Source organism: Phalangium opilio, unplaced genomic scaffold (assembly GCF_054372755.1).
Source record: "Phalangium opilio isolate 3A_F unplaced genomic scaffold, DU_Popi_V2 ptg000013l_1, whole genome shotgun sequence".
In the NCBI taxonomy this organism is placed as follows: Eukaryota; Metazoa; Arthropoda; class Arachnida; order Opiliones; family Phalangiidae; genus Phalangium; species Phalangium opilio.
In genome coordinates this window covers 8,738,333-8,756,475 of record NW_028324148.1, presented here as the reverse complement: position 1 = coordinate 8,756,475, position 18,143 = coordinate 8,738,333, and the positions used below count along the sequence as shown (strand labels likewise).

At 37.6% G+C, this 18,143-nt stretch overlaps 3 protein-coding genes across 3 annotated transcripts; 2 read left to right on the top strand and 1 right to left on the bottom strand.

The window, feature by feature from the left end:
• Positions 1 to 793: 793 nt before the first annotated feature.
• On the bottom strand, positions 794 to 2,284 carry LOC149708828 (uncharacterized). Its single transcript, XM_089862902.1, has 3 exons — positions 1,973 to 2,284; positions 1,491 to 1,708; positions 794 to 1,411 (listed from the first exon to the last, which is right to left on the bottom strand). The coding sequence occupies exons 1-3, from the start codon at positions 2,238 to 2,240 to the stop codon at positions 1,124 to 1,126; spliced, it is 774 nt and encodes a 257-aa protein (XP_089719028.1). The 5' UTR covers positions 2,241 to 2,284; the 3' UTR covers positions 794 to 1,123.
• On the top strand, positions 2,164 to 3,448 carry LOC149708827 (uncharacterized). The gene is made up of 4 exons (XM_089862915.1): positions 2,164 to 2,290; positions 2,401 to 2,487; positions 2,916 to 3,009; positions 3,064 to 3,448. The coding sequence occupies exons 2-4, from the start codon at positions 2,415 to 2,417 to the stop codon at positions 3,218 to 3,220; spliced, it is 324 nt and encodes a 107-aa protein (XP_089719041.1). The 5' UTR covers positions 2,164 to 2,290; positions 2,401 to 2,414; the 3' UTR covers positions 3,221 to 3,448.
• Positions 3,449 to 16,442: 12,994 nt separating this feature from the next.
• LOC149708826 (uncharacterized) lies at positions 16,443 to 16,817 on the top strand. Its single transcript, XM_089863875.1, has one exon. It carries the CDS (start codon positions 16,443 to 16,445, stop codon positions 16,815 to 16,817), a length of 375 nt encoding a protein of 124 aa, XP_089720001.1.
• The last annotated feature ends 1,326 nt before the right edge of the window (positions 16,818 to 18,143 follow it).

Below are 18,143 nucleotides of genomic sequence, written 5' to 3'. Positions count from 1 at the left end.
CAACAAATGGTTTTGCTTCGCTTCTTTTACTTGAATTAAAAACCAAGGTTAGTCCCTTAGTATTGCGATATTATTATGCCAAAAAAAAAAACTCCGATAACATTTGTATACTAAAAATAAGGGCGTTTTTGTTTACGTTAATTGCCCAGGGTTACATTCTTTAAATTTTTTTTTAGAACTCGATAAATAGTTAGAACTATCTATTAATTGGGGTTTTAATCAAAAGCTTTTTTCGAAAAGATTTTACCAAAACTTGCCCAATTAAGGATTTAATTCAAGAAAAATACTTCAAAGCACTATGGTTTTCGATATCATTTGTGGTCAAAAAATAGTGCAGTTTTCATTTGAAATCCTTTTAGACCTATGGTTTATCAAGTAATTACCCATTAATTTTCATTACGTCATGACGGCTTTGTCGAACTTTGTGCTTAATAATACTATGATTCCAGCCGACAAGCGCAATATGAAGGGTGTCGTGTAGCTGCAGAATTTTCTTTGCAGACACCATCAAAGTTTCCAATGCAGAATATTCATCAACAACATGTAGTATCAAATGATAGAAACTAATGAATCTTCCTTTATGAATTTTAGGACGACATAGAGGGGTGTTTAATTAACTCGACGACCAGTGTAAGCGTTGAGAGTATTATTCCATAAAAGTGAATCAAGAAAACTGAAGAAAGAAATCCAAGACTCGTTGCTTTTGGTCCATTGATATAATTGTCTTTTTCCGTATGAAGTACTTTTCGAAGTGCAAACAAATATAACTTCTGTCTAAGTGCGTTTAGACGAGTTTCACTAAATCTACAGATGCTTTAATAAAACAGTGATATTTAAATTAAATTAGAGGTCATAAAAGCAATAAATGTTTAGCACTTTCTAGTAAACAATATCTCTGAATATTATTTATAATTGACATTATTAAACGAAATTCACGAACGCTTTTAAAGCACCCTTTGCGTTGACATTGTGCAATTTATTAAGGTGTACAGAGACTCTCATAGTGTTTAGTCTCTAAATCATTTGTTTATATGTGAGCGATGACAAAAGGGCTTTTTATGCCTCCTTCAAATTAATATACAGAGCACCTTATGACGTCACATGCCAAAAAAAGGTAAAGATCTTACAGATATTTAAGGTTTTCAAGGACATTTGAGGGTAGTTTCTTGTTGAAAAGGAAATGTGCTGCTGACGTTTCGAATTCCGTTGTTCCAATGTGAATTACCCTTTCTGATGTATTCAAGTGATTGTAAAGCATCTTAATGGCAAAGGCAATATATTTAATTTCGTTAATCAAAACGCCCTTTCCTTTAAGAATAATGTCAATGAGGTTCTTTTGGTTCCAATTTTCCAAATAATATCCATTTAAAGCCATTCTACTTCGAAGCTGCTTGTACGAGGTGTCAGATCTCTGCATTTAATTAAGATATAATTTGCTTATTAAATTGAAATATTAGATGATGCTTTGTTGATTTATGACCTGCACTTACTTTAACCATTTGCTGTAGCTTTCCACCATCTTGGATGATCGGCACAATATTAGGATTTCTTATTAAATCGTCAATAGTGTTGAGATACTCTCTTTTCGAAATCAAAGCTTCGCTTTTCACCGAACCATTGTGTGATTGTATGAGAATAAACGTAGCTAGAATCCACGATCCAACCAAAATCCTAGATGGTAGTCTTCGACCCAAAATAGCAAGATTGCCTGCAATTAGGATGTTACAGTTAAATGCCTTATGTGAATATCTTATCTTTGGACTTTGTTGGAAGGAGAGAGATTTAAGTGCATGAACAAAATGATAGGCATGTGTAGAGGAAGTTAACCGCATTTCTCATGTTACTTATAATTTCCTAAACGCACTTAATAGTCGGGGCCGAGTATACCAGGTTAAAGATTATCATCAACTATGTAGTTTGATTTGGACAACCTTTACAATTTATATTGAAAAAAAAAATTAAAACACTTAACAGTTTAATAAGAGACTCGATGAAAAGAGCCACATCATCCGAAACAAACTGCTACAACATATTCTCTCATTCTTCAAACGGGTGGTACTTGAGATGAAAAGTGAAGTGACGGATACAAAAACAAGAGCTAGTAAAGTATATATGTAAACAGTAGAATTCATTCCTAGTAGGCTGATAGATGTTGAAGACAAGTCGTTGTTGATACGAGATATTGTACTAATGATACTGTGTCCTGATATTGATATTGCTGGTGAGACGTCAAACGTCATGACGTCACTTGGATGGGGGAAATAGGATTGAATAAATGTATCCAATATCTGTAAGTTTAAAAAAATTATTTTCCCATTCTTTAAATCTCAAAATGTTTCACTTGACCAATCTCAACGTAATCAGACCATATTCTTCGTTCGTTTTGTCTATTTTATCCAGATTTAAAACAATGAATGCTAAATCCTAATATCCCATTCTGCAACATTTCAAAGAATAACGGCAACAGGCATAAGTATTTTGGGCAAGGTAATGTAAAAAAAATGTTCGCTGGTGCGGTGTTTCGTTTTGTGTATTCCATAGGCCTGTGCGAGTCCAGTTTTTTGGGCTTCGAGTCGAGTCTCGAGTCCTAAAAAAGCTCTTATAGAATCTCGAGTCGAGTCTTTTAACTGGTACCGAGTCCTCGAGTCCTAAAGTCAGCTTCAAAACTACGTCTCAAGCCCAGTGTCGAGTCCTGATAAATTATATCAAGTCCCAGTCGAGTCCTAATAAATTGTTTCATGTCAAAATCAATCCTAAATATTTTCATATCTTTTATTTTTAACTCTTCATTTGTTCAAATATCACAGCTTGGATATAAAAAATAACAAACTTCAATAAACATGTTCTAGCTGACTTCAAATTTTTGTCCAATCACCTGTCTTCACTAAAATCTAAATCGGTAAAACCCCCACTAGATACCGCGCTCTACTTGGAATTCCGAGTGACCGAGTTCAGGCGAAATACATGGATGAAGGATGAGCGTGAGGAAATTGGTTTTCACGCTAGAAGGTAGGCTACTCCCTATCTCCGAAGGCAGCTTATTCGATATATACTTTGTTGCAGCTTCGGTTGTCAACACGGGAAAGCTAGGCCTCTATGTAATGTATATTTGTGCGTGCTGACAAGAGACGAAAGAAGAATAAATTCTTTATTCAAAGTAAATATTTTTGGACTTGATATGGTGTTAAGCCTCGGTTCGAGTCCGCCTCGAGTCCAGTAGTGAGGATTTTTGAGGACTCTAAATTATTCTCAAGTCCTAAAATTTCGATTTTCAAGGCTCGAGTCGTGTACTCGCACAGGCCTGGTATTTCACGTGACTTTTTTCGCGACCGGGGTTTTTTGAAGAAGAAGAAGCAATTAAATCTTAATGATCTACGAGTTGAGGTTCGTATTGGCCCAAGTTTAGCTCCAAAACGCTAAAGATAAGCAAAACCTCGGAGGAGACTCTATTCCCCCTACTGAAATTACTTGACGTTTGGATCTGGTCTCTAAATCAATGATAAATCTGGAAAAGATTAGTTTGTAAATGCCACGGGACACCGAGATAAACGTCCAAGAAATCTAGCCTAATTCCATTTCATTTAGACGAAAACCCTGTAAAAATGCTTAACACTTCTCGCACCAATGTATTACGTATGATGGCTGAAAAATCCAAGCTCCCTCCTGGTAAAGCTCAGAGAGACAACGGTCGAAAAGACCGAGCCTTGAGCCGAACCGAACATCCCTTGCCCTTTACTTTTGTACATTAGTTGATTATAGTTGATTTTCAAGTAAACTCAGTTTTACTTTACTACTATTTCTCGTCATTTTTACCCTTGACAATACTGAAGACGCTTTGCAAATGTATATACCTAACTTCAAACGCCCATCTCAAGTATTTCACTTTCTTGAGCCAGGGCCGTCGAGAGACTACGCGGGCCCCGGGAAAGGTAATGGTTCGGGTCCTTGAAAAACTTCTCCAAATCATTGGGAGGGAAAATATCTGTGTGCACAGTGGCGGGTCCGCACACCGAACACTCTTATCTCGTAGCAACTTAAGCACTTTCAAGCTCAGGTGTCTTCGTTTTGGTTAAAGGTAAAAGTCTAAAATTTCATTAACTAACAGTACTTACTGGGCCTACCTTTACTGCCAAATTTCAAGTGTGTACCTAATATGTTTTACAAAATATCTCAACTCAAATTTTCATTATTACACTCACTGACCGATCATGAAAATTCTAAGGTACTTCCAGAAGTAGAGCTTCGCATTTTCTATTCATTATCCACAAATTGGTGGATAACCGATTATTTATAAACATAGTTGTGATTATAATACGATTTAACATGCAGCTTCTGTGGATAAATTTCAAGTATGGATACAGATGAGATAACGTGGATAATGGATAGATAATGCCTAGCTTTATCTGGATGAGGTGGAAACTTAAAATTTAGTTTTAATAAATACTGAAATTTCTTTGAAATGAATTTTAGTTCTCACTTTAAAACTACCTATGATAATAATAAAGTGAGATTCTAACAAAAACAGTAAGATTTAAAAAATATGCCAAGCTTCGCTGATCACCTGAACAGGATCTTCCCGATGGACCGAATTCCCATTCGACCAAAATGCGCCAAATAAGATACGAAACTAGCGGAATTTCTAATGAACTGTTTCGACGTACAGGTTATTTTGCATTACCCATAAAGTTATATAATAATAATAATATCACAAACTTTTTCTGCAAGATGTTAATTTACCCTTATTTTATTATAAATTTATCTTTTGTGCATCATTTATAATAATATAAATGAAAATGTTACGGATTATGGCTTATTTCACCGATTCCTTATATTAAGATAAGCCTTCAAATCGTTTGAAAATGTAACTCCTTGGTACTCCGTTATTATCAGAGAGAAGTTAGCAATGAACACTTTCGTTAAGTGCAGTCTTTTGTGGTTATTTTCCACTTTTCGAAAACTGCCCAAGGTGCAGGAGTTCGGTTGAATGGCACCTCCCAATTTAAATTATTTAAAACTTGGCTATAAAGGGGATCTCAGAACATTTTACATTGTAGCAGGTCCAAAGCAAAACTTATCATATTTTTAAATGTTAGTTATACAGGTAACTAGTTTAGAAGTTCATTTAACTGAAAATTATGATACTCTTTTGGGTTCTTTAATTTGAACTCATTAAATATATATATATGAAGTTACAAGCATCCCATTTATGAGCGACTGCGAGACGCTGTCTTCACTTTTTGTTGTGTTGTTAATTATTAAACTACTTGCCTAAACCCATATAATTTTGAAGTTGAATAAATCATAATACATGACTTTCACTTCTAATATACGTACGTCAAGCTTCATTGCATTATACATATTTCCTGGAACGTTATTGTAGATCGTCTGATTCAATCTTTTAAGACTACCATATACGTCTTCAATACTTAAAAATTTGCATCTGAAAAATCGGGAACGTTTAAACTTTCAGCAATTACCTTTCACCAGGTGTTCATAATAACCAGCCCTCGGGGGGGAGGGGAGTACGAAACTGGTTAAAAAGCCCGCAACAACAAATTTTCACCGTATAGCTCAGCGGATTTATACACCGCTTAACTCCCAAAGAATAAGTTACCCCAATTTTTAGCGCCCACGCGCATTAACTTCCACACTTTCGCTTAGCACTATTTTTATCTTGTGATTTTTGGAGCGAAATGGCCCGCATCTGTGTCTGTCGGTGGAAATTAAGCCTTGGCTAAGAAATTTTTCGATGGTTTCTATTTCCTACAAAACATTTAAACGATCGTCATTAATGTTTCGTTGTGATATGTGTGAGTGAGAATTCCGTGGTTAAATTGAAACGGTATGGACAAATTTATTCCCAGTATTGTTAATATAATAATTCCATCGTGTTTCTACGTCCACCATAGGCGCTATTTTTCTTAACGACGGAGATCCTAGGCAACGGAAGTTTTGGAACAAAAACCAAGGAGCATAGATACCACTACAATCTACTGTAAAGTTTTGGGTCCATCAACAGGCTAGTCCTTGCTATGCGCAACGACAAAATCTTGTTGTTCGCGATTTTTACCATTAGTTCTATGGCCAGTTTCGTACTCTCCCCCCCCCGAATGAACTCCTGCTTTCACGTATCTGGTAAATTCTTACGTTATGTTTTCCATATAATGAAAAAGCATTTTCGCCAACATAATCTCATCCGTATCGAGTACACTGTACCGCGGTTTTTTGAAAAGAGTATTGGCTTTATCCTATTAAGTTTGAATTATGAAAATCGTTTACAAGTCTCTTAGAACATGTACGCGTACAGCAAGACGGGGGAAAACCACTAAGAAAATTTTGTACACCCGATTTCAGATATCAAATGACTTCAGTTGAATTATCATAGGCTTCATTTGACTTCAAGAGATTTTTCAAGTTCTTCATTTGACTTCAAGAGATTCGTAACGGACTTCATCAACTTCAAAAGATTTCAAAGGGACTTCGTATGACTTCAAGAGACTTCCGAGAGACTTCAAGAGATTTCCAAGGGACTTCGCATGACTTCCGAGATTTCAACCAAATTTAGAGATTTATGGACTTCAATCGTGATTTCAAAAATTTTGTACACCTGATTTCACACGTGGTTTCCCCTCACATTAAGTGAATCACTAAGACATTATTCATCTCCAATGGGGCATTTACATTGTCTTATGAAAAAAGGTAGTTTCCAACCTACTTTTGGATAAAATTAAAAGCGCTAGGTGGCAAGGTCACACAATAGGTGTAGGCATGGATGCACTAATACAAAAACAAATATGGCCTTTACGTCTAGGAAAATACTTCTCTCGTTGCAGAAACAAATGGTTTTCATTCATCTTTACTACCATTGAATATTAAGTAATTGAAAGAAATATTAACGGAAGAAAACGAAACAATAATAATATTGAAGAAAACGAAATAGTGATAACTAGGGATGAACCGATACTCGGGGTTTCCCGATAGTATCGGATCCGTTGGTTTAATATGACACTAAACCGATACTCGTTTAAAATGCGTTAGTTGATGCTACATGACATTTTTAGTTCTTTCGGTAATGTATTGATGATGATAATACCTTATTACTATGAATGTCAATCGTGATGATTTCTCACACTTGCACGGGAGTCGGCTGACAACTCGTTTGCCCAACTAGTTTTGGAAAACTCTTTATTGCTAGTTCGAAGCGATTTCAACAGCCTCGGTTCACACCTTAAGACGCGTCTGCTTGCGCTGTCTGCTTATCTTTTCGTTGGTGCTGTCTGCTAAGGCCGGTGAAAATACACTTAATACTAGTCTCATCCCACGTGAAATACCCCTGAAAACGAGAAATTAGCTTCCAAAGCCGCTTTAAGTTGGTTCGCGAAGCAACTTCAAGAAACCGCGTTTGTAATTAGCTTCTCGAGTATCAGTTTTGTTCACACTTAACTTTGGAAGCGATTTGAATCGCTTCGAACCGGTTTCCCATGTAAGTGTGAACGTGGCTTAAGTTTAGCTTATCTAATAACTAATAAGCGAAAATAGCTATAAAACTGTTGATTAAAATAAAAAGAAATATTTTATATCACCATAGTTTGAAATGACAAAAAAAAAACTAAAAGTTTCGCAAATATTTTTTAAGTTTTGAATTAATTTAATTTTTTACTTCCAATACTTCAATGATAAATCACTAACAGTTACTAGAAGTATAAGGGTAAAAGGGCCTCTAAGCAAATACAAGTTAAAAAAGACAAGCCGTGATATTATTTTAGAAGCACCTCTAAACACTGTACTTAGTAGTATAATTCATGAAATTACTCTGCAATTATTTCCTAGTGTTTTTAATACATATGTAAATGGCACTGTCATCCTAAAAATATCGGTATCGGTTGAAGTATCGGGTTTTGGATCAAAGTGAGTAAATATCGGTATCGGTTCATGTTTACACCGGTATCGATCGGTAACGGTTCATGTTTGCACCGGTATCGATCGGTATCGGGTTAAGCCATGGTATAGAGCTATTTCAGTGTGTGTAGTGTTGAGTGTAGGGCGGACATTTTGTGAAGGTTTTCTCTATGGGCAAATAGCATTGGTGACGTAGCCATTACCCCGTCTGAAATTGCTCTATAGGCCATCTCTGTTTTTGTTGAGAGTTAAATCGTGTAATAATTGTGGGCTGTAACGAAAGTCTTGTTACCCTTTCATTACGTAGAAATTAAGTTTATGCTGAAATATAAAATCTTCTTGTTGGAATCTTTAAGAGACCATAGACCGGAAGTTCATGAGATATGTCCCGTGAGTTTGTCACTGGTTACTGAGAGCTTGCCATGACGTGACGTTGGTGAAACGTCATAGATTCTCATAAAACGACGCCTGGTGAGGCGCTGTCGCAGACTAAATAGGTAGGAGGACCGCAAAACCGAGTGTAGTCTTGAACTAGCTTTCAGTAAGTCTTTGGCATTACGAAGAATCGGTAGTGTTATACTTATGGAACATATCTTATAAACTTATGCCCATACTAATAATTAGGGAAGGGATTTTGTTAAACCGCCCGCTACTCCGCGATTCATTGGTTAATCACATATGTAGGACTACAGTCGACCCCTAGGTCTACTCGTTCAGACAACGCCGAGAGATCTTGTTTACATTTGGGGTACGTTCAGTAACCCTCTTTGATGACAGCGCTTACTAAGCGATGCCAGATTTTTCCCACTGTACGCTTTTTCGTGTTTCCGGTTTTGACGTCATGATGCTCAGCGCTTGCCCATCAAAAAAACCATCTAATCGATATGGTTTTTTTGATGGCGTGACGTAGCGCTTGACTGTTGAACATTTGACAGACGAAAAGTTGGCGCGAGATTTAAAAATTAAATTCCAATAATGCTATTGCTACAGTAATTGTATTAGTTTGCTTTACAAAACTACTTCTACCATTCAAATAGACATAATTTTCTAAAACAATTTCATTATTTGCGAGCTCGTTAATAATTCAATAGACCCATTTGCGCTTCGTAACGTTTTGAGGGCCGTAAGACGTTTCCCCAACTCCATTTTTGAAAACAGCGCTAACTTCAAAATGTTACTTTTCCGTACAACAACCTTTTACGTCACTGTGACGTCTTGAGCCCATCAACCAAACATCAAGAAAACAGCGATTTCCTTGAGATTTTCGTTACTGAACGTACCCTTGGGTTCGGCGCACATGGGTTACTAGCAACCTCAATGTCGCTTGGCTTCTAAGTTCAAATACATGATGTAGGATATCAGTAGTGACGGTTTTAATTCAAGCTCATAGATCCAGTAAACGACTTCTTAAAGGTCCCAAGAAGAATTATTATTATTATTGTATTATAAGAATTAAGATTATTTGAATAATGCTTTTGTTTTGGTTGGAAACCGGCGAGGACCAAATTAGAGGTTCCGCGAAATTTTACTGTAAAACTGACTCTTCAATTCCTTGGGTAGAAAATTCTCTCTGAAAGAAAGCCACGGGTTTGAACCCGGGCCACGTAACTTATGTGTTGCTGCTTTTGCAAACAAACCCTGCCAGACATAGACAAACGAAGCTAGGGTCCTTGTTAATTATTTATAATTATACCCCGGAAGACCCTATGCATTTTTCGGCACACGATATGCGAATTCCGCTGATCACTATAATGCATGCTGTACACATACGGATTTATAAGAGTTTTAAAAACTTTCAAACATAACTTTTTTTTTTGAGAGAGAGACTCACCCAGAACATTCTTATCCCCAATGAGGTAGAATTAACCAAGCTAGTTTGCCACATTTTCCAAAGATATCCAGTGATACGACCCAGAGAGTAAGAGCAAGTTGAGCGTAATTAAAATTATATTCTTGACTGGCTCCTTTTTGGAGGAAATATACTGTATAGATTAATCAATTTTGGCTGGGAAAAGTGTGACCTAGCCATATGGAAGCCTAGAATTCCGTAGGCATTACACGTAGAAGTGAAAGAACAAGACGGCCCAAGGGCTCGTATTAGTAGCCACATCGTACGAGTGAATAGCCCCTCTATAACCTACCCTAATGAGTGGATAACCGCTCTATACTTTACCCTAATGAGTGAATCTTTTACAATGCTTAAATGATTTACCGTGCATAAAATCAGAGTGAATAGCCCCTCGATGCCCTACTCTAAACAGTGATAAAATTTAATCGTATAAATTTACTTATGCCGTAATTCTAATATTCCGGCGAATCGATGAACAGATAGTTTTAGTGATAATCTCCTCGATTAGTTTACAACATAGACTTATGCCGATGCACACTTATCGCATCTTATAAATTTCTAACAAAGACTTATGCCCAGAAACTTTTGAAAGAGAAAGTTTAATTATAGTGATTGCCCATTTTAATGATTATCCCCTCGAATTACCATTAGCAATGCTAAAATGATCAATGTTTTATTCCATGCTGTATTAAAGTGGTTAGGTAATTGGCTAAGTATAGATCGGAATGGCATGTTACTTTCAATGCGTGCAGTGTCCTTGCCAGGGTTTTGGTAAAATTAGCGCTGAAAACGTTATTTTTATCCCTAGAGAGAATAACAGAAAAATGAAAGTGACTTAATTTCGAAATGGTTTGTTTGCGAAAGATATAAATTTTAAATGGAGCCTTATTTTCTCGAATCGATAGTCCATAAACTAACTTTATACACTGCAGGGCTAACACAAAGTTTTCAAAATGAAACTCCCAGACCATATTACAGGCTTTCCCTTACAATAAACTTCCCTGCCCATTTTGCTAAAAATTGCAAAACGCATATACATATCCATTTTTATATGAAAATTAATTGGAAAGCGTTACCATTATCTGAAAATCTTTCAAGGTTTAATATGACATATTCATTTGGACTAGGGTTCTTAATGTCGATAGAAAATAATTATGGGAATTGATAACGTTATATTGCTTTTGCGATTTCGATTTCCATTGAGTTTGATTCGAAAATATTTTGCCTTGATTATTCAGGCTCATTTTAGAATTTTTACGATTTTCCAGGTCGTGTAGGATTCCTGTATCGTGAGGTAAAATAAAACTAGGCAACCCTATACATGGCCAGCCATTATTATGATTGCTCTCTGGAGATACAAATTCACTCTAAAACTATCCAAAGCTCTTTTATGTGAAATAAAAGCCCAATAAATTTGGTAAGCTGTATTTGCAGCTGGTAAATGTACGCGAACCAGCGGCGCAACCATTTGCGGCGATACCGGCACGTGCACAAAATCTCAAGGGAAAATTACGTGGTTTTGGATAATGATATAACTAGGCCCGTGCGAGAACACGATAAATTTTCCGAGAATCGAGACCAAGGTTTAAGATTATCGACCTTAAAAATGTGGGCGGTGAGATTCTAGATTAGGTTAAAGGACAGGAATTACCATCTAACTGAATGTTGAAACGCTTCAGTAAATTATTAAGGATTTTTATTGGTAAGATTCGTATCCTTTTTGCAAGCACACATTTGATTGGCTCTTAAGATGTTTTAAATTTTACTTCCACTTTTGGGTAAAAGATTGAAACGAAAAATCATTCTTGATGTTTTTTTTTTTTTACTTTTACTTTTGGTCTGGTTTTATAAATGCGATTGCCAGTGTACTACCGATCCCTTAGAATAAAAACTTAAATTTAATATTTTTGTAGAAGTATTATAATATATACACTGCACACAAATAAAACTATCAGGTGCTGTACAATGGTCCTAAATAGTATTAAATACAAACTCAACTTATATATTTGGTCCAATAATTTGGGAAAAAGGCAGCAACTAATGATTAGGGAAAATATTTTGGAGAAGTTGAAAACTAATCATTAAGGATACTAGTTTTTGGAAAAGATAAAAACTAGTTATTTGGGCATTTTTCTTGGAAATGTGGCCACATATTAGTAAATAAGTTAGGCGAAGGCGTTTTGGCATATTTATTTTTCGTTCACTTTCCTCTCCTGTTCTAAAGTCTGTCAAACGAAAGAAGAGCCCTGAGAAAATTGTCCAAATTGGTGTCTCCACCATCGACCCCATAGTACTTAAACAACTTGTTTTGTTTTGTCAATAGTCGTCTGTAATATAGTCTGCTATAAACAGATAGGCTTAATCGCAATAGAACCAATACATTTTGCAATATATATTTAATATGTTTATGTTTCATGGTTTTTTACGATCATTGAGTATTAAAGAATATAAAACAAAATTAACGACAAGACCCCTGTGTTATCTTTATTGAACTAGCATTGCAATATATTTTAAAGACATTATTTAAAGTATTTGTCCATAAGTCTAAGTAGTTCAGCATCAAAGCGTCTTCAGTCCACGTCTTCATCAGAGTCTTCGCTGTCTTCTTGCATATTAATTATAAGAGGTTCAATTGTGGTTTCGATGATGGGATCTTTTTCCCAATACTCTTGCATTATATTTTCGACGTGCTCTATTGCCTTACGCGAATTCTCTGGTATCACACGTTCAATGGCCCTCAATGTTGCATCTTTGACCGTCGAGAGTTTGAAACCAGAATTCTGCTTCGCAACGTCGTTCTTCACTTGTGCCCATATTAGTTCAATCGGGTTAAACTGGCAATGGTACGGTGGAATCTTCACTACCGTGTGACCACTACTTTTAGCAAGCTCGTCAATTTCGTACTTCAGGGTTCTGGACTTGTGACGCTTTATTATTTCATAAAGTTCCGCTTTGAGTAAGGTTTTATCATAAGGAATATCGTGGTCATCCAGCCATTTCTGCATGTCGCCTTTACGGGTTGCTGTGGTAGGTGCTTTGTCCACAATAACTGAATGATATGATGCGTTGTCCATGAAGATGGTCGCATTGTTTATGTTGGGAAGAAGTTGCTCGATAAACCACTCTTTGAAACATTTAGCGTTCATGTCTTCATGGTAATCGGCAAGCCCCGATTTAGATGGAAAGATCAGTAGTCCATTATCTACAAAACCTTTCGAGGAACCCGCGTGAAGAACAATAAGTCTCTTTCCTTTACCAAAACGGACCTTTGGACCAGATACTGCTTCGGACTGCCAACATTTCGATACTGTAAGGTATTCATTCACCCACGTCTCGTCTATGAAAATAACATTGTTCTTCACACCATCGTTTTTATTTTTTAAGACAATGGCACCTCGATTGACATATTTTTATTAACAATTCACTTTGTTTTTTTGGTCAATCGACATTGTTCGTTCATTGACTAGATAAAGAAATGAAAAAAAAAAACATGTGGTTGACCTATTGATTTTATGATATATGTTCAATTAGAAACGTGATTGTTTAGCATTAATATATGAGAGGTTACTGCTACTAGTTACTTCAACATGTCGAAAATGTGTAAAGGCTCAACTATCCGTAGTCAAGGTCGAATTATTGTCTCTAATGTAGGACGTTATTTTGAAAGAGAGCGCAACGAAAATCGTGTTCTTTATCCTGTTGAGCAAGTAGTAGCTCGCACTGCAGAAGCATTTGAAGTAAGTGTAACCTCAATTAAAAGGATTCGAAAAGAGGTTAAAGACGCGGAAGAGAAAAGACACGCATACGCCCAGTGGCGGGTTTAACGGTAAGCGGACTAAGCGGCCGCTTGGGGCCCCGGGATGCCATGGGGCCCTGAATTGAGCAGAATTATTTTTTTTCCATTAATAATATTTTTTTTCAAAGTAAAAAATGGAAGAGACTAATAGTTTTAAAAGGAAATAAATGACGAATATTTTCCCTTTCAGTATTTACCAAGAAGGGATTTATATAAGACCCAAGTCGCGAGATTTTACGCTTCTGCTCTTACGCCGGTGTCAGTGGGCAAGTAAGCCCACCCCTTTCATGCCCGTCATTTCTCTGCGCTTTCCCATTTGATCCCATGGGGATAGGTTATACGGACGCGAATGATTCCGACTAGAGAAAAAGCAAACCTCGAGCAAAGAAAACAGAAAATGGAGGCTGCCCGCGGTGCCGAAACCAAAGAGGAGAGAGAGAGTGAGATAGAAACGCGCTTTATAAAATCCGCCGAAAAATGGGAAAATAGGGGGGTAGTAAAAACATTTTTCGGTACGTTTAGTTTTAGGACGCACATCCTTTGCGCAAGGGGTATTGACCTCCTCGCCTTATCTCTGTCATCCACTACGTTAACTATGCGCGAGAAAGCTGCGCTCAGGCGCCGCGGTGTACCGTATATTTAACCCCGTTTTCACCACGCATGGATCACGGCTGCCTATACCGATTCTCTCTCCGCCTTTCTCTCCTCTTTGCTGTAACTTTACGACGGTTGCCTTTAATTGTCATGAACAAGTAAGTTAAAGGTTTTGAACTTATCTTGATGGATTTTGAATATGTGTCTCTATGTGAAAATCGTTCGTTCTGTAATTGTTTCTAAATCGAATCAAGTGTACTATACACCAATGATTTCGTGAGTTCCAAAAACCAAACCAAGGCTTAACGAAAAGGTAAAAGAAATAGATGGTGGAAAACATGTAGCGTTTTTCTTTGCGGTAAAAACGAGCTGCTCCGAGACGGCGGCGCTGTTGCAACCATAAGAGTGTAGATGGATTTTAAGACTCCTGAAAAACGTGTAGAGTGGTCGAAAGGACCAAAAACCCCACTTCACGAAGGTCGCGGGGTTTTGGAGATTAAAACGTTCTCTCTTATGGAATGGAAAGTTTTCTGAGTCACGTTTTCTGAGTCACGCTCTCCCCATACCCCTTTTTTGTATTGAAGCTAGTTTTTATTTTTGAAGAAAGAAAGGCAGAAGAAAAAGAAGAGCGCGAGTGGAAGGATGTACTTCCTCACGAAACATTAAAATTTTCATTTTTAAACTTAAAGAAGTGTATTCGTGATTATTTCGGAACTAATATTACAACAGGCGCGTCTTACAATGACCCAGTCGCTCACTTCCGGATTGATCCCAACCGCTTCGAGTCTAGAGACGGAGCGCCTGAAGACGTCACAAAACCGCTCTGAAAAAACTTTTGTCTTTCATTCGGAGCAACCACATTCGGTCATCCGAGCTAGAGCGATGACGTAACACGTAAATTTGAAGCTATCTCGGATCGCTCTCAGGTGACCCAAAAAAACGATATAAGACAAAATTCTAAGTCCAGGCTCCTTTTCCACCCCCCACCCATTAAGGGGGGATTGTCGACTATCACGCGCGCACCGGACGCTATTTTAGGCCTTCTTATATAAATTCCATCTTACAACTACTATTTAATTTTAATATCTTGAGTTTGGGGGCCCCAAAATGGTTACCGCTTGGGGCCTCCACTTGACTTAAGCCGCCACTGCATACGCCGAGGTTGCCCAGAGCCCCGGCAAATCTAGAAGCCGCCAATCACCTGTGAAGCCGCAATTTCATAGAAGCTAGAAGCGTGAAAAAAACGCGCGAGAGCGAGAAAATGCCGCTAGAACTCAATCTTGCTTCTAGCTTTGGCATTTTCATTTACGCTGGAAGCATATACTAGAAGCCAGAAAATGACAAACTAGAGCGAGAAAATGACGCTAGCTCCGATCTGTCTGAGACAGATATTTCTAGCGTCCCGCTTAGCGAGAAGCGAGATGCTGCTGCCACGTGATGCATTTTTAACGAATCATAAGGACATAAACAAAGTGGGGTTTTCTTGACGTGGCCTAATTGTAAATTTAAAATCATTCAGTGTTATTTCTTGGATGTTTCTCTATGCAGATTGGTCTTATAATTAGGAGAGGAACAGATAAAAACTCACTTGATTTTCCACTTCATCATCCCTTTAAAAGAAAAGGTTTAACACGAAAGAGAAATAAATAAAAAGATTTAAGAAGGAGACAATTATTAGTTGCATAATAATTAGAGAAGGTATATCGACCGAAAGTCGAAAGATTATAGAAATAGGGAGATCAACGAAACGTTGTGGGAGGAAGTTGCTTACCAAAATAATCAGGCCTATAAATTTCGTCTTGGCCTACTGTTGTCGTTGCTTTTGCCTTGAAACGTTGTTACTTCAGAGGAGAGTCTTAAGATCAATTGTAGTACTAACCACTTTTAGTTTTTGACGGTAGAGGGCGCAAAGGTTAAAAACTTCAAGTTTACCGTCTTCAATGAAAACGCGTCAGCGAGAAATGAATTGCGAGAACGAGCTGTGTTTTTCTAGCGCGAGAGTTTGAAACCGTTACAGCAACACGCTACTCGCCAAGCGGGAAGCGAGAACGCAATTTCTAGCTTCTATGAAAATGCGGCTTGACTGAGCTAGACAGCTTTCAGCTTGTAGCTATAAGACGCAGACTACACCAATTCTACATAGAAAAAGACCTCCCGAGGCTAGATAAATTACTAGAAGCCTTAAGACACGTGGACGAAGTTAGAAAAGAACCGATTTTCAGCGGTAGCCGTGAGTCATTACGACAAGTACTTAAACGTCAACTTGGCTTCGAATATAAAAAGGCCGATAGTCGCCAGCATCTTATGGAAAGAAACGATGTCGTGGCTTGCCGTCGTCAATTTCTTAAAATAGTAAGACATATTGATTTGAAGGACAATGTTATTTTCATAGACGAGACGTGGGTCAACGAAAACCATACGGTATCGAAATGTTGGCAGTCCGAAGCAGTATCTGGTCCAAAGGTCCCTTCTGGTAAAGGAAAGAGACTTATTGTTCTTCACGCGGGTTCCTCGAAAGGTTTTGTAGACAATGGACTACTGATCTTTCCATCTAAATCGGGGCTTGCCGACTACCATGAAGACATGAACGCTAAATGTTTCAAAGAGTGGTTTATCGAGCAACTTCTTCCCAACATAAACAATGCGACCATCTTCATGGACAACGCGTCATATCATTAAGTTATTGTGGACAAAACCAACCACAGCAACCCGTAAAGGCGACATGCAGAAATGGCTGCGTCACAAGTCCAGAACCCTGAAGTACGAAATTGACGAGCTTGCTAAAAGTAGAGGTCACACGGTAGTGAGGATTCCACCGTACCATAGACCTAAAAATAAAATAAACAAGCTGGCCATAAATATACGCCCGTTAAGGGGCAGATTGAAAATGAAGCAAGCGCCATCTAGTGAACAGAAATACAATCTCAAAGGTGACATTTTTTCATTGGCTGAAAACATTCTGACACTAATATTCTGCCTCTGCGCATTTCTAAGCGAACCAATAAGATCACCCCTCATTCGTGAAAGCCCGGTTTAGAAACTCGTAAGGCCGTTGTAAATTTTGAATGAATTTATTTTTAGGTGTATTGCCAGTTTAACCCGATTGAACTAATATGGGCACAAGTGAAGAACGACGTTGCGAAGTAGAATTCTGGTTTCAAACTCTCGACGGTCAAAGATGCAACATTGAGGGCCATTGAACGTGTGATACCAGAGAATTCGCGTAAGGCAATAGAGCACGTCGAAAATATAATGCAAGAGTATTGGGAAAAAGATCCCATCATCGAAACCACAATTGAACCTCTTATAATTAATATGCAAGAAGACAGCGAAGACTCTGATGAAGACGTGGAATGAAGACGCTTTGATGCTGAACTACTTAGACTTATGTACAATATTGCAATGCTAGTTCAATAAAGATAACACAGGTGTCTTGTCGTTAATTTTGTTTTATATTCTTTAATACTCAATGATCGTAAAAAACCATGAAACATAAACATATTAAATATATATTGCAAAATGTATTGGTTCTATTGCGATTAAGCCTATCTATATTATAGACGACTATTGACAAAACAAAACAAGTTGATTAAGTACTATGGGGTCGATGGTGGTGACACCAATTTGGACAAATTTCTCAGGGCTCTTCTTTCGTTTGACAGACTTTAGCTGGAAAAGATGTTTAATCTCCCCGAATCTGCTTGGTGCTATTAACAAACCTAAAAAATTGATATGAAGAATCAAAGCTATCAGAGGATGGCACCTAGAACACCTAAAAAAATATGTGTGTTTCCACAAAATGGAATTCCAACCCCACAATAAGTTTTGCCACTTTTTCCTATATGCTTTGAATTCCAATTCATTCCAACGGTGGTTATATCTTAAATTTCATTGACAGGGCCGGATTAAGGGGGGCGAGGGGGCACTGGCCCCCGGGCGCAACGCTTGTTGGGGGCGCATTGAGTTTAACTATTCCCCCTTGGGGACATTTGCTGTTCCGTTTTT

Coding starts and splice junctions, on each gene's coding strand:
- LOC149708827 (XM_089862915.1), top strand. CDS start 2,415: ATGCTAAATCCTAATATCCCATTCTGCAACATTTCAAAGAATAACGGC. Junction 2,488..2,915: donor GCATAAGTATTTTGGGCAAG/GTAATGTAAAAA, acceptor AACCCCCACTAG/ATACCGCGCTCTACTTGGAA. Junction 3,010..3,063: donor ATTGGTTTTCACGCTAGAAG/GTAGGCTACTCC, acceptor ACTTTGTTGCAG/CTTCGGTTGTCAACACGGGA.
- LOC149708828 (XM_089862902.1), bottom strand. CDS start 2,240: ATGACGTTTGACGTCTCACCAGCAATATCAATATCAGGACACAGTATC. Junction 1,709..1,972: donor ATCGAGTCTCTTATTAAACT/GTTAAGTGTTTT, acceptor TCCTAATTGCAG/GCAATCTTGCTATTTTGGGT. Junction 1,412..1,490: donor AGCTACAGCAAATGGTTAAA/GTAAGTGCAGGT, acceptor AATTAAATGCAG/AGATCTGACACCTCGTACAA.
- LOC149708826 (XM_089863875.1), top strand. CDS start 16,443: ATGGAAAGAAACGATGTCGTGGCTTGCCGTCGTCAATTTCTTAAAATA.